The following is a 15,007-nucleotide window of genomic DNA, read 5'->3' on the forward strand; positions in this document are numbered from 1 at the left end:
AACAAGTAACAGTGTAATAATATCTATGATGTTAACTACCAGAAAAAATGTCACTAACATAGACACCTCTAAGAAACACAGCTCAGGAGGTAGGGAGGTAAGGAAGGGTGGAGCAGAAGATTTATGAGACTATTCATTTAAATTCTTTAGTTATTACTATAATCATGAAGTACAGCAATAAAAGCAGCTTTAAATAGGCTTTTAAAAACACTTTCACCAGTAACTCAATGCAACATTACATTACCTGCTCCACACAGATTTGAAGGGTGGTGGATTTGCATCAGCATTACATTTGAGGTTTACACCTCTTCTTCCTACAAACCAATTTCCATCATAACCCGTTATCGAAACTTCAGGGGCATCTACAAAAACAACAAACAGCAAGAAAAAAATATTCTTTTATTAAGGATAAAATATTGAAAGTTCAACAGACTTAATGAGTTGGCCACATTTCCATACCAAGCTTTAAAAGAACATTAAATTTTGTACCAACAACCTATGTAATTGAAATGGAAGATAGCACTCAATAAAAGTACAATTCTCTCATTAAAGGAATGAATATGTTCCTATTATTCTATCTACTAGGCATCCAGAATGTAAGAATAGTCATAAACATGTAAGCAGAACTTAAGTCCTATTTTAAAAGATTTGAGACACAAATATAGAACATACATGGTTCACAATCAAATAGCAAGACATGTACTGTAGTATACATAGTGATAAATGACTACATAAAACTGTCCTAAAAAAAGATGTTGTGCCCAGATGCCACATTCCCATGGTGAAAAGAGTGAATATATTCACAAACACAATCCTCTCGGAATACTCAAGGAATGAATTTAGTTTGGTTTTGAAAACTCTGGAACAGATATGACTAGCTGTCAGTAGTTATGGCAGACAGGTTTTAATTTCTTCACTAAAGAAATTTTATATGATTGTTGTTCCTAATATAGTATCTTATTTCTCTTCTCTTTTGTTGCCGCTTGGTTAATTTCATATAGTTACTATATCTGACCAATTTGTTACCTGGTATATTGTATACACGTTCATTGGTTTATTTGAAATAGGAAAAGGAAGGGGGAAAATATGATTGGGGGGCAGTGAGGGGCAAATGGGGACAAAAGCATAAGAAGGGATATCAACGTGTGAGAAGTAATGCACCTAGTACCTGTTGAATGTAACTGTAACCCCTCTATACATTACCCCGACAAAAAATAAACAAAAAAAGATGTTGTGCCAAAGTACCAATGGCTAACACATGCAAGGAGACAGAAATCTGGAGGATTCATGAAGTTAAGATTCTACCTCCAAAACAGCTGGCAAAAACCGGGCATGGATCAAATGATAGAGTCCCAGGTGAGTACTCTGAGTGTTCTGAGTTCTACCCTTGAGTTTATCTCCAGTAGCAACAAATAAATAAGTAAAAGATATAAAAGGGAATAGTCTGTAAGTAACATCAAGTCAATTAGAGCCCTCTATTACTATGGGCATTTAGAGATATGACACTGAAACTACATATAAATGTAGTAAATTAACTAGGGCTTCAAGAATACTAATAAAACATAAACATTATCCACTCACCACACCACAGGTCTGCATGTGAGCAGCATAATTAAAATAAGCAATTATTCATATCTACCTGCAAAATTCAGGTACCTTATAAACTATAAACTCAAACAGTTAGCATTCACTCAACCATAATTTTAGTAACTCTTACTACCTGCCAGACACTGCTTCAAGTTGTTTACCTTAAATATAAACTTAAAAAAAATAAACTTTGTATTCATAAAGCTTACATTCTAGTAACAATAAGGAGAATGATATTTTAAAGTAATAGCCAAATCCAGTAGGAGGATCAAGGGAGAACAAAATGCTAAGCTGGAGCTAAGACCTAGTGCAGATCTACGTGAGATATCACTCTATTTGCAATCTTCTCTCAAACCCTGAACTTCTCTGTCCTTTGAACCAAAGTTTTTACACCAGTGGATTACATCAGTGTATGTACTAGAGACTTTCAGCCAAATTACTACAAACACTGTTTAGAAAGTTACACCAAACTATGTATCCACACATAAGGAAATACACATATATGAGAACCATGGTACATACATACCAGTGGGATCTGAATATTAAAAGAAAAGGAAAGAGTCTGGGAAGACGGGAAGAAAATGACAAAACTGGACATTCTGATCAAATGAGGAAAGATGAGACCACTCAAGAATGTAATGGTAATAACAGCCAAACAGGTGGCATACACCTACCTGTAACACCAACTATTTGGAGAGGCAGACACAGAAATGAAAGACTGCAATTTGAGATGGAGGTAGGGAAGAGGCCTCCTCTCAACAAACCATATTCAGTGGTGGTTAAAGTATAAAAGTACAGTGGTATAACATCATAGTGAAATTACAGTGGTAAAAGGCACGTGGGTAAAGTAGGAAAATTAGAGTCTAAGGTCAGCCTTATGAACAATGTTATCCAAAAGATAACTAGCTCAGCAACAAAAAAGTCTCAGGTTGCAGTTCAAAAGGTAGGGTAATACTTTCTTGGCAAGTATGAGACGATGAATACAAACCCTGGGACCATCCCTGTCCAGAAATTATATATCCCTAATTTTCCAAACAACTCTGTCAGTGTTAAAAAGATCCTCATATAGTAACAACATATCAAAATTTTCATACATGGGATAGAAAAAAATAGTAAAAACAAAGCAACTGCTTCGAAAAATATGTTCAGGGTTCATGCTTTCACATAGACCATCGTCCAATTTTTACCATTTATGTAGCTGGGATGGCAGAAGTGCATCACTAAATACAGAAGTGTTTTTGATCTGCTGGGACCTCAGGAGCTTTCCGACTGGGCTGGCTGTGAATCTGATTCTCCCTATCTCCATTCTCCCAAGTAAGTAAGATCAGAGCAAGGCATAAGATACCACGCTGGGGCGGGGAGTTTGGCCTAGTGGTAGAGTGCTTGCCTAGCATGCACGAAGACCAGGGTTCAATTCCTTGGTACCACATACATAGAGAGAGAGAGATAGAAAAAAAAAAAAAAGCTGGAAATGGTGCTGAGGCTCAAGTGGTAGAGCTCTAGCCTTGACAAAGTCCAAGGACAGTGCTCAGGCCTTGAACTCAAGCCCAGGACTGGCAAAAAAAAAAAAAAAAGATACCATGCTGTTTAGTCTGCCCAATCTTTCTCCTTTCCTTCCCTTCCCTATCCCCTTCTTGCCTCACTCTATTTTCCATCCTTCCCTCATTCCCTCTCTTTCCTTGTATTGAGGTTTGAACTCATGGCTACCTTGCCCAGGGCTGATTCTGCCTGCATTTTAGCTGTGGAAATGGAGTCTTACAATTTCTGCCCCTGCTGGATGCAAATCATGATCCTTGCAATCTCATCCTTGGGGAATAGCTAGGATTAAGGGGGCTATATGTCACTAGAATCCAACTAAATCTGCTTAAACTTAATTACTTTGCTACAAAACATAAGCAGCCATTAACCTAGCTCTTACTCAAAAATTAAAGTAAAAATATCAGAATGTAAAGAAGACTGAGTAACTTTTCAATAAAAGTCAAAGCAGATAAACATTAAAATACAACCACATGCTTAGAGAGGTACCCACTGTCAAAGTAAGTCACCTTTGAACTTTATCTACAACTGACTTTATCCCAATAATGCCTTAAAAGTACTCTTTTACTTACATAAAAATTATACAGGGACTGGGAGTTTGGCTTAGTGGTAGAGTGCTTGCCTAGCATGCACGAAGACCCGGGTTTGATTCCTCAGTACCACATACATAGAAAAAAGCCCGAAGTGGTGCTGAGGCTCAAGTGGTGGAGCTCTAGCCTTGAGAAAGTCCAAGGACAGTGCTCAGGCCCTGAGCTCAAGCCCAGGACTGGCAAAAAAAAAAAAAAAAAAAAAAAAAAAAAATTATACATTATTTACTACACCAGATTAGAAATAAGACTGAAGACAGATTTCAAGTTAGGTAAAATATATCTAGGGAAATAAAACAATATGGGTAAATAACATGAAAATAAATAACAGCACAATTAAACAGAATGGAGCTACTTGCTTCTAATTGTAATACACTTGGCTCCTGCACCTACACATTCAGGAATAAAAAATGAGAACCTTATCTTGGTTAGACAAATGTTTGTCCCACCATTGTGCCTTTTAAAATTAGGTTATTTTTCAGTTTTGTAGTTTTCTTCTAGATCAGCCTAAGACTATAATCTCCCCCCCTACCCCCATCCTTCCATTGTAGCTTGGATCAGAGTGAATCACTGTATTCAATGTTGTTGACCAACAACATTGTCCTACAATGTCCTCCAACCAAGATTCTCCCAATCTCTTTCTCTTGAAAGCTGAGCTCACAGCCTATAAGATACCTGTCTCTAAGTGTTTCAGATTTTTTTTTCGGTCGGTCGTGAGACAAACTCAGGGCCTGAACTCTATTACTGAGCTCTTTAGTTCAAGGGTATTGCTCTACCACTTGAACCATAACATCACTTCCAGTTTTCTGATAGATAACTGGATAGGAGACTCATGGACTTTTGTGCCCAGGCTGACTCTGAACCATGATCCTCAGATCTCAGCCTCCTGAGTAGCTAGAATTACAGGGACAAGTCACTGGCACGCAGCAAGTGTTTCAGATTTTAAGACACAAATTTTCACAACTCCTATAGGCTACTATGAGAGTGTTTAAAGAGCAACTAAAATATATTTAAATTGAAGGGCAAGTTTGATGATTTAAAAATGCTCTATGGAGTCTTTTCTGAAGAAGAAATAAAAATGGCCTATAGACACGAAGAAATGCTCAACATCTCTGGTCATAAAAGAAATGCAAATCAAAACAACTCTAAGATTCCACCTCACTCCAGTTAGAATGGCCAGGATCAAGAAATCTAGTAACAACAGATGCTGGAGGGGATGTGGCCAGGAGGGATCACTACTATACTGTTGGTGGGAGTGCAAACTCGTTCTACCACTATGGAAAGCAGTATGGAAGTTCCTCAAAAGACTAAACATAGACCTCCCCTATGACCCAGCAATTCCACTACTTGGCATTTACCCAACCATCCAGAAACAAGGACATACTAAATCCACTAGCACAATGATGTTCATTGCAGCACCATTTACCATAGCAAAGATATGGAACCAACCTAGATGCCCCTCAGTTGATGAGTGGATCAACAAGATGTAGTTTTTAAACACAATGGAATTCTATGCTGCTCTCAGAAAGAACGATACTGCCCCATTTGTAAGGAAATGGAAAGACTTAGAAAAAATCATATTAAGTGAAGTAAGCCAGACTCAAAGGAACATAGGCTCAATGGTTTTCCTCATTTGTCATAATCAGTAGAAACCTTGGACTCTCCTAGCAGAGATTCACAATAGAACAAAATGTAGATACGTAAGGCCATATAGTATGATGCTAAATATAAGGACCTCCAGGATATAGAAACAAAAGCCATATAATGAGTGAGTGTTGTCCTTAATGTTCTACATTATCTCTCATCTCTTTTGCTGTCCCTTGGCTATCTAAATTTTTCACCTTGTTATCTGATATATTTTATATATGCTTAATTGGTTATTTGAAATAGGATAGGGAAGGGGGGAAATCAACATGAGTGGGGGAAGGGGGAAAGGGAAATGGGGACCATGACATGGGAAAGGGTATCAATATTTGTGAAGTAATGTACCTTCTATCTGGTGAATATAATGTAACCCTTCTATTAATTACAATAAAAAATATATTAAAAAAAATGCTCTAGAGCCTGGAGTGGTAGAGTGTTTGTCTAGCATGCACGAAGACCATGGTTCAATTCCTCTGTATCACATACATAGAAAAAGCTGAAAATGGTGCTGTGGCTCCAGTGGTAGAGCTCTAGCCTTGAGAAGGCCCAAGGACAGAGCTCAGGCCCTGAGTTCAAGCACTGGGACTGCCAAAAAACAAAACAAAAAATGCTCTAATTAGATCAAATTTCCATGAAAATATGAACACAACCAAAGACAGATTTCAATGGCAGAAAAATGAAATAAAATACGCCACATGTTGAAAAGCAAATTACTTACACTGTATATCTAGTATGAAAGAATATCGGACGTCTTTTTCCAAGGCTGGATGTTTTACCACACAAGTAATTCGTCTTCCTCTAGCAAATCTGGTTGGGAACAGCTTGTATTGGCTGACAATTGTTGCCGTTTCATTTGGAAAAGTAGTGGTAGTAGATTCCATTTCACCAAGGTCACCTTCCCATTCAATATGTGCAACTGGTTTACCAGTGGCTGCTATACAAATGGCTGCCACTGTTTCATTTCCTCCATCAATTAAAGAATCTGGCCCTTTTATTAGGCTCACGGTAGGTTCGACTGTTTAAATAAAAAAGAATTATATTTCAATTAAGAAGGCATTTAAAGTCACCCAGTCACAAATAGACATATTTCAAAAGTTTTGGGACACTCACATATAAAATTTACATACATACACATACACACACACACACACACACACACACACACACACACACACACTTTTTAGGTAATACGAACATTGATTTCATTCTTAGAACAACAGTAGTCTTTAGTTGGGACAAAATCAAGGTCAAAATTTTATATTATCTCTAGAAAGATGATTTTTCTCTAATACAGATGTACATTACTTTATGGGGTCAGATGAGCTCTCTCCAATTAGTATATATAAAAATGTCACCTTAGAGTAATGCCCTTTGAGGTTAAAGGTATTATTCTTGAAGGAAAAAAAAAACCTACCTCTTATGTTTCATTTTGAAGCAAAAAAAGTAAAGCAAACACTTTTTAAATATGCAAGTAGTTTGCAGTCTTAATTTTTAGCTGCCAATTTTTTCCTATTTTAACACTGATATTTTCCCTACATGCTACATTTTTGAGATATTATTGTAAAATAACAAAGGAAACGTGAAACACATTTTATTTTTTAACTTTTTAATGTTAGGTTCTTTTCTATATTATCTTTAAGTAGTTGTTCAATGTATCTTGATCAATGACACCCCTCATTCTCTTCCATAGCTATCCCAAATCCACTTATCCCAAGTTACCATTTTTACCTTCATATGTCGAATACATGACTGTTTTTGCCCACCATTTGTTTCCTTTTGTCTACTGACCCTCCCCTTGACCTCCTTCCCTTGTGTTAGACTGTTAATTGGTTGTTTAAAGGAGTTACAGTATTGGAATCCCCCACCTCTACATATACCATATAGCCTATTTGCTTGGGTATATGGCTAAATGTGTGTAATCTTATATATTTAAATTTTAGAACTAATGCCTATCTATACATAAGAGAAAATATATGCCCTGTCTCTCTGAGCTAGAAATCACTTCACTTAACGTAACTTTTTCCTACTCCATTAATTTCTCTATATGTGACATTACTTTTCATGACGAATACAATTCCATTGCATATATAAGATATACTACGTTTTCTTCCTTTACTCATCCATTGTAGGCCACCTAAGCTATTTCTATCATATGGCTATGGTGAGTAGTACAGCAATGAACATGGGTGTGAAAATTATCCTGACTTATCTTTTGAATAAATGGTTAAGAATTACTGGATCATAAAGTCATTTTACATTTAATTTTTAAGTAATTTCCAAACTGCATTCCATAGTAGTTGCATTAAGTCATTTTCCCCATAACCTGTCCAGTATTTGTGATGTAATAAATTTTGTAACATTTATGGTGGTATTTACATATGTATGTGGTATTTACACATAAATACCACACATCTTAAAGAACATCAACATCTCCAAATCCTTAAAGCCTCTTCTTGATCATCTCCTCTTCTTTCAGCATAAGACCATTATAGCAATTTTAAAATTGTGTGTATATGTGTGTATGTATGTGTGTGCGCACATGCATGTGTGTGTGTACACTGAAGCTTGGATTCAGGCCCTGGAAACTGTCCCTGAACTTTTTTTTGCTCAATGCTAGTGCTCAAGACTCTCTAGTACGTTACTTCTCAGACAGGCTTCCATGATCCTTAAATCTCAGCTTCCTGAATACCTACAGAAGTACAGGCATTTGGTGGTCTTTTTGTTTGTTTTGGGGCTTGAACTCCTGGCCTACGCACTTGTCCTTGAGCTTTTTTGCTTGAGGTTAGTGCTCTATTACTTGAACCAGAGGTTCACTCCAGCTTTTTGTGGTTACTTGGAGATAAGAATCTCATAGACTTTTCCTACCTGGACTGGCTTCGAACCATGATCCACAGAGCTCAGGCTCCTGAGTAGCTAGGTTGCCTGGCTGAAAATTTTATTGATTAAAAACTTGTTATTAATTGCAGCTGTACAACCAGTACATAGAAATCTAAACAAAATGTCTCATTGCACCTATTCCTGAACTTTATAATTAGATTATACCTTTTATATAGTTTCTCTGATTCAACTTTTTGTTCTGGGCATTCATGCATATTGGAACAATTATCTATTTTAGAATTCATTTTAACTTCATGTTTTTAAATTATTTAGGTCAACATGAAATTGTAAAGATGATCAGTTTTAACTGAAATACCATTTACTGGTGGATACTATGATTGTTTCTTCTATGTTCTAATCTATTTTACAAGACACATTCTCACTCATGTATGTTGGGTTGTTTTTCTTTTTTTGTACAAGTCTCTTCTCATTTGTCACTGGTATTAGAATTGTTACTACTGCCAAGCACCAGTGGCTCATGCCTAAAATCCTAGTTACTCAGGGGGTTGGGATGTGAGGACCACAGTTCAAAGTCAACTCAGGCAAGAAAGTTTATGAGACTCTTCTCTCCAATTAGCCACCAGAAAATCAGAAGTGACACTACAGTTCAAAGTACTAGGGTGCCCAAGGCCCTAATTCTAAGCCCCATGACTGACAGAAAGAGAAAGAAAGAGAGAGGGAGAAAGGGAGGGCGGGAAAGAGGAAGAGGGAAAGGGAAAGAGAGAGAGAGATTATTACTATTACATTTACTTTCAATTTTTTAAACAGTGCTAAATTTTTTTCTAAAATATTAATTTACTCATAATGATCAGCATTTTTTGACTCATATACTCACTACAGTCAATATTGTGAAACTCCTTAATATCTGTCAGTCTCACAGGTAATGTAAGAATATATGGTTAACATTTTATTCCCAATATCTCTGATTGTGAAAAGTGAGAATCTACATTTCTTAGAGCCATGTTCAATTTCTTTAACTGAGAAATACAAATTAAAATGAGGTGCCTGTTTTTTTTTCTTATTGACATGTACAAGTTCTATTTAATTTTGTTAAGTCTTCTTTTGATTATATGTAGTGTAAGTTTAGGTTTTATGTCTTTAGTTTTCTGATACAAGTGGGGTAGGGAGTTGGGATTATTAGAGATCAGACCCAGGACCTCATATATGCTAGAAGAGTATTCTACCATTAGGCTATATATTCAGTCTCTGATATGTTTTGATGAACAAGTTAGTTCAAATGTACTAATAATCATCCTTTTTTATTTATTTATTGTAGTTGCTTTATGTCCTAAGAAATTCTGTACTTCTCTACTTTGATTCCAACCACTCTGTGATATGTTAGTCATTCTTCACAGAAAATGCTCATATTGTTTCAGGGCCTATTTGTGTTTTCTTATTCATACAGGTTCTTGCTTGTGGGACTTCCTTACTTTTTATACCTGGCTAGTCAAGCAGACTATATATTATAGAGTCTCTGTTTTCTTTTAACAAGCTCTTGAAAACACTAAGTAGGCCAAGATATTCCACTTAGACTGTATGAGTAATATAATCCATTTCACTTGTAGTTTACTTTCTTACTTTTAGGTTACTGGTATTTACTATTATTATTATTCTGAAAATATTAGTCTTTGGGCACCAAGTGAATAGAAGAATAAATAAATACCATATAATAAAGAATCTGTCAAAAACACCAAGCTGATCTTAACTCATAACTCAAGACTTCTACTCTAAGCCAAGTCTGCCAAAAGTAAGGTGTCCCTCCTCCACCAAGTGACTAAGAAGCTGACAGAGCAGTGTTTCTAAAACTATGCCATGGATGTAAATTAATGGATCATGTTGCTTAAATTCAGATTACTGTTCAAGCAATTTGGGAAATAAAAAACCTGAAATTCTGAATTTGTAATAAAATCTCGGAATGATATTCTGCTGGACCATTTTAAACATCAAGGGTCTGAGAGCAAAACAGGGAAGGAAGAAATGGTACAATCATTAGCTACTAAGTTCATATTATATTAATCTCAAATTTCCTATTCAAACACTCAACTTACTAAACGTAAAAATTCTTGTACTTTATAACAATCAACAGTGTTCCACTGTGCAAAGTTCTGAACAGATGATTTCCATCATCCTAAAATCCTTTTACAAGAACACTTGGCAATGACTGATGATGGGTTAGAAGCCATGGATGGTGCCAAATTCTACAATGGAAAGACAGCTTGTAACAACATATAATTTTGGCCCTAAAAATTCAACAAGTAAGGACTGCTTTACTATACCTTCTGTTCTGTTCCTGATCTGGATTCACTTTCTATTCTAGAATGTTTCCTGAAATCATCTTTTATCTGTGCCTACTCCAAACTTACCATCACATGTGAACTAACAGAAGGACTCTTACCATGTTCACCAGAGTTCAGTCCTATATTCTACTCATAAGTTTCACAGGCTTTATGGAAAGCAATGAGCTAACTATATTTCCCAGTAGCTGAGCAGAGGTCATCCTTTTGAAATAGCATCTAGGTAGTGTATGTCCATGCTGATGTTACATCATCAGCATGTTACATTCTTACTCTGTCATTCTGGAAAGTAGTCACTAGCATTTGCAAAATGACATACACTGCAGATAGTTATCTTAAAGGCAATAAATTTATTCAAAATTTCACCTTAAAATATAGCACTACTGGAAAAGCAGAAAATTATGAACAACAGTATAAGATTCAAATATTTACACAATCTACAACAGTAGTTATAAATTTGATGTGCAAAATCAAAACATGAGTTGCCAAAGGCTCAAGTAAAATTTAGTTATCAAAAACAAAAATGAAAAAGAGAAAGAAATGAAAAGGGAAAACAAGTCTAAGATGAGTAGTTAAAAATTTTGGGGAAAGCAGTAAAAAGGTCACAGGATCATAGCATTTGCTGTTACAATTAAAACACTTCTGTGAAAAAAACTAAGAGCAAAATTATGTAGCATTATATAAACAGGCAGACATAGATGAGACTGTAAGATTGGACTCATTAAATTTTAAGACAGAATTTGAGAAATCATATTCAAATTATTTTTAATTTAAATCTAAAGAAAACTTTCAAACATTTTAAATGCCTGAAAATATTTTCATTATGATCCTCACTACTATCATCAAAATACATAATTTAAGCACACCTACCTAACACAGTCACAGTTGTAGAAGACTGGGCATTTCCAAGTGGGAATGTAACAGCTTTACATATGTATTTTCCAGAATCAGAGAATCCTATGTTATGCAGAGTAATTGTTGCATCATTTAGTGAATAGTTTTTAAACAAGACTCTTCCCTGATACTCTCCTTGAACAGAGAATCCATATTGAGGATGATGGACTGCAACAGTCTGTGTATTTTTGCCACGTATCTTCTCCCATGAAATCTGTGTTATGGTTTCATTTACTTCAATTAAACACTTCAATGAAACATTCTTTCCCCATACTGCAGTGACATGTGGCTCCACAATAATTGGTCCAGCTAAGGCACCTATGGGGAAAATACATAGTATAATTGTTAAACTCGAAACTTTATGCTTACATATGTTTTCTCTTCTTCCCTTTCTTCCCCCATAGGTGTGTATACACACACACACATGCGCGCACTCACACACACACACACACACACACACATATACACACACCTTTCTGATAAAGGAACAACAAAAAAAGCAAGATAAATGCTAAGTTGGAATGAGATACAAAAAGTTTATGCCAATGTATGTTGCAATAGAAAAATCACTAGATTGGGACCATATTTGGAGGCAAAGACTCTTAGTAAGGAAGCAGAAGACCCAACTGAGCCATGTCTAGATTCCTGACCCACAGAAATTGAAAGAGTATGCAGATATTAAAAGTTACCAAGTTTTATGATAATTTTTATACAGCAAAAAGTAACATTCATGTAATATCTTTCAAAAAAATTTAATACCATAGAATATTCTTTTAGAATATTTCTATACTAAATATTAAAAAGGAGAAAAATAAACAAAGTGATTCATCACAGACAGATGTGGGAGAAGAGACAGGATAAGAGAACTGTTAGAGCCTTCGTATTTATCCCTTGCCCTCCAATCCTTGGGCTGAAACCTTAATTTGGGTATGTGTTTCCTTTTATCAATACTTAAAACTTTGGGTAAGTCTATATTACCCTGATAATTTGGTTAGCCCTTAGTTTTTTAGTTAAATAGGGTATGAAATCCAAAAGTTTAAAATGATTTGTGATTAAGTTATTTCCCTATAAACGCTTAAACTGTGGAGACACATTGTTACACAGTTCTTCAACCAAATTTTCTAGTAGGCAGTGGTAGTTCCTGCTTGTAATCTTAACTAATCACGAGGCTGAGATCTTAGGATCACAGTTTGAAAGCCAGCCAGGGAAGGAAGGTCCCTGAGACTCTGATATCCAATTAACCACCAAAAAAGCCAAAGTGAAGTTGTGCCGTAAGTAGTGACCACTATCCTAAACCAAAAAAGCTCGGGAACAGCACCCAAGCCCAGTGTTCAAGCTGCAGAACAGTCACATACAGGCATGGACAGGTAGACAGGCACACCCATACATACATACATACATACATACATACAATGCACACACACACATACACACACACACACACACACACACACACACACACACACACACACTACTTAACTGCAGAGCTTAAGGGTCCTTGACATACATAAATGTTTATTGAAAAATAACTGAATTAAAGTAAGCTTATTATTAGTAAGTCTGCTATATTAAGAGGTTAAACAAACAGTAAATAATTGGATCTTCCATATACCCACTAGTAACTCTAACCTTCTCAGGAGATTCCTGCTCATTCTAGGAGTCAAGGGAAACCATGCTTAAAGTATACAATTGCTTTTCTGAGTTTACCTAAACTACAATCCTGATTTGTATCACTTTAGTCAAGTAATTGAACTGAACTTATTGTTCTTTCAGAAACACAAAGAAATGTTATCATTCCATGAAAACAGTACAACTACCAAAACACAACTAAGAGTCTTCACCTGTACTTTCAGTCATTCAGTAAATATTACAGGAAGCCTAGATGACACAAAGCATTTCAAAATAAGTAAGAAAAAACCTTATGACAGAAAAGACAATGTAATGTCTAATACAAATGATTATACTGATTTTTTTTGAGGGGGGTAGGCTTGAACTCAGGCCCCAAGCTGCTGTCCCTGAGCTTTTGTGCTCAAGGTTACCATTCTACAACTCTGAACCACGACTCCATTTCAGGCTTTTTGGTAACTGACTGGAGATAAAAGTCTCATGGACTTTCCTCCTGCCCAGCCTGGCATCAAACCTGGATCCTCATATCTCAGCCTCCTGAATAGCTATTAGTAGATTATGGGCATGAGCAACAAACACCTGGTTTATACAGATTTTTTTGAAAATGATTCAAATATCTTTAAAGGTATGGCTCCTCAGAATTCTCAGGATTTAGGATAATTTTTAAAACAATTATACACTTTTTTAGAAACCAGTATAGCATTCAGCTATCCTCAAATTACTTCTGCACAAGCACATTATAAATTAATAAATAGTTGTCATATTAAGTTCAAAACTTAAGTTTTTAGGTTTGGGGCTTTTTTTGTTTTGTTTTGCCAGTCCTGGGGCTTGAACTCAAGGCCTGGGCACTGACCTTAGATACTTTTTGCTCAAGGCTAACACTTGAGCTATAGTGTCACTTCAGACTTTTTCTGTGTATGTGGTTCTGGGGAATCGAACCCAGGGTTTCCGTGTATGCTAGACGAGCACACTTTACTGCTAGGTCACATTCCTAGACCTGTTTTGTTTTTTGATGTTTTTGTTTTTGTTTTGCCAGTCCTGTGGTTTGAACTCAAGGCCTGTGCATTGCCCTTGAGCTTTCTCAAGGCTAGCATTCTACCTCTGAGTCAAACAGCACCACTCTGACTTTTTTTGTGTATATGGTAGGTGAGTAATTTAACCCAGGGCTGGACAAACACTCTACCACTAGGCCACACTCCTAGCTCCAAGTTTTAAGTTTTAAAAGTGCTTTGCAATAAAATCTTCAAACAGAAATAAGCATAAAGAACAATCTGGTATGTAAGTGCATGTGAATTTATAAACAAAAAAGTAGTATTCGCATCATTAGAATATGTAACTCTTAGATTACAAAAGGTTCTGTTTTTTATTCTAAGCAAATCAGTCTAATGCAAAAACTGGCTGAAAGAAGCAGTCACTCCATTACTCATCCACCAGTATCTGTGGAGTGCATACTTTATGCTAGAGACTTGTTGTAGGTGCCAGTATTGAACTAGTCTCTGTCCTATGGAGTCTGCATTCTAATTTTGAAACAGTTTTAGTAAAAAAAAAGTAGATTATTTATCCAACAGTAAAAATTCTGGAGGAAAACAAGGTTAAGAGGGATTGCTTTAGGGGAGATACAGCATGTGTTCTGAAATAAGGATGGTTTCCACAAGGTCTTTTTAAGATGATACTGACTAGAAAACTACAAAAGGGAGAATAAAAGACTTTTGCGTGTCCCTGGAGTGAAAAGAGAGGAGGAACAACAGGAGATGATGCTACAAGGACAGCAGACACCAGAAACTGAGAACATTTTAAAAACTGGCTTTAATTCTTGAAAAGATAGGAAACCACAGGAGAATTTCTAGCAAAAGCATGACATATTCTAAAACAATCACTGTGGCAGAGATGGGGGAGAAGGATGAAAGAGGTGACATTGAACAAGATGTATTCTCACAAACTGACATGTTTGATTGAAACTCT

The 15,007-nt window shown here is 36.1% G+C and overlaps 1 protein-coding gene across 2 annotated transcripts in view; it reads right to left on the reverse strand.

The window, feature by feature from the left end:
* Nectin3 (nectin cell adhesion molecule 3) overlaps nucleotides 1-15,007 on the reverse strand; it is a 92,694-nt gene that overhangs the window by 57,929 nt on the left and 19,758 nt on the right. For both annotated transcript variants that reach the window (XM_090346821.1, XM_090346820.1), the window contains exons 2-4: nucleotides 11,396-11,737; nucleotides 6,073-6,369; nucleotides 245-362 (exon numbers count right to left, since the gene is read on the reverse strand). In XM_090346821.1, coding sequence (XP_090202947.1) covers nucleotides 245-362; nucleotides 6,073-6,369; nucleotides 11,396-11,737 — 757 coding nt within the window. The remainder of the gene's footprint in view (nucleotides 1-244; nucleotides 363-6,072; nucleotides 6,370-11,395; nucleotides 11,738-15,007) is intronic.

This window comes from Megascapheus bottae, chromosome 1, assembly GCF_031878675.1.
Source record: "Megascapheus bottae isolate mThoBot1 chromosome 1, mThoBot2.hap1, whole genome shotgun sequence".
Taxonomy (NCBI): Eukaryota; Metazoa; Chordata; class Mammalia; order Rodentia; family Geomyidae; genus Megascapheus; species Megascapheus bottae.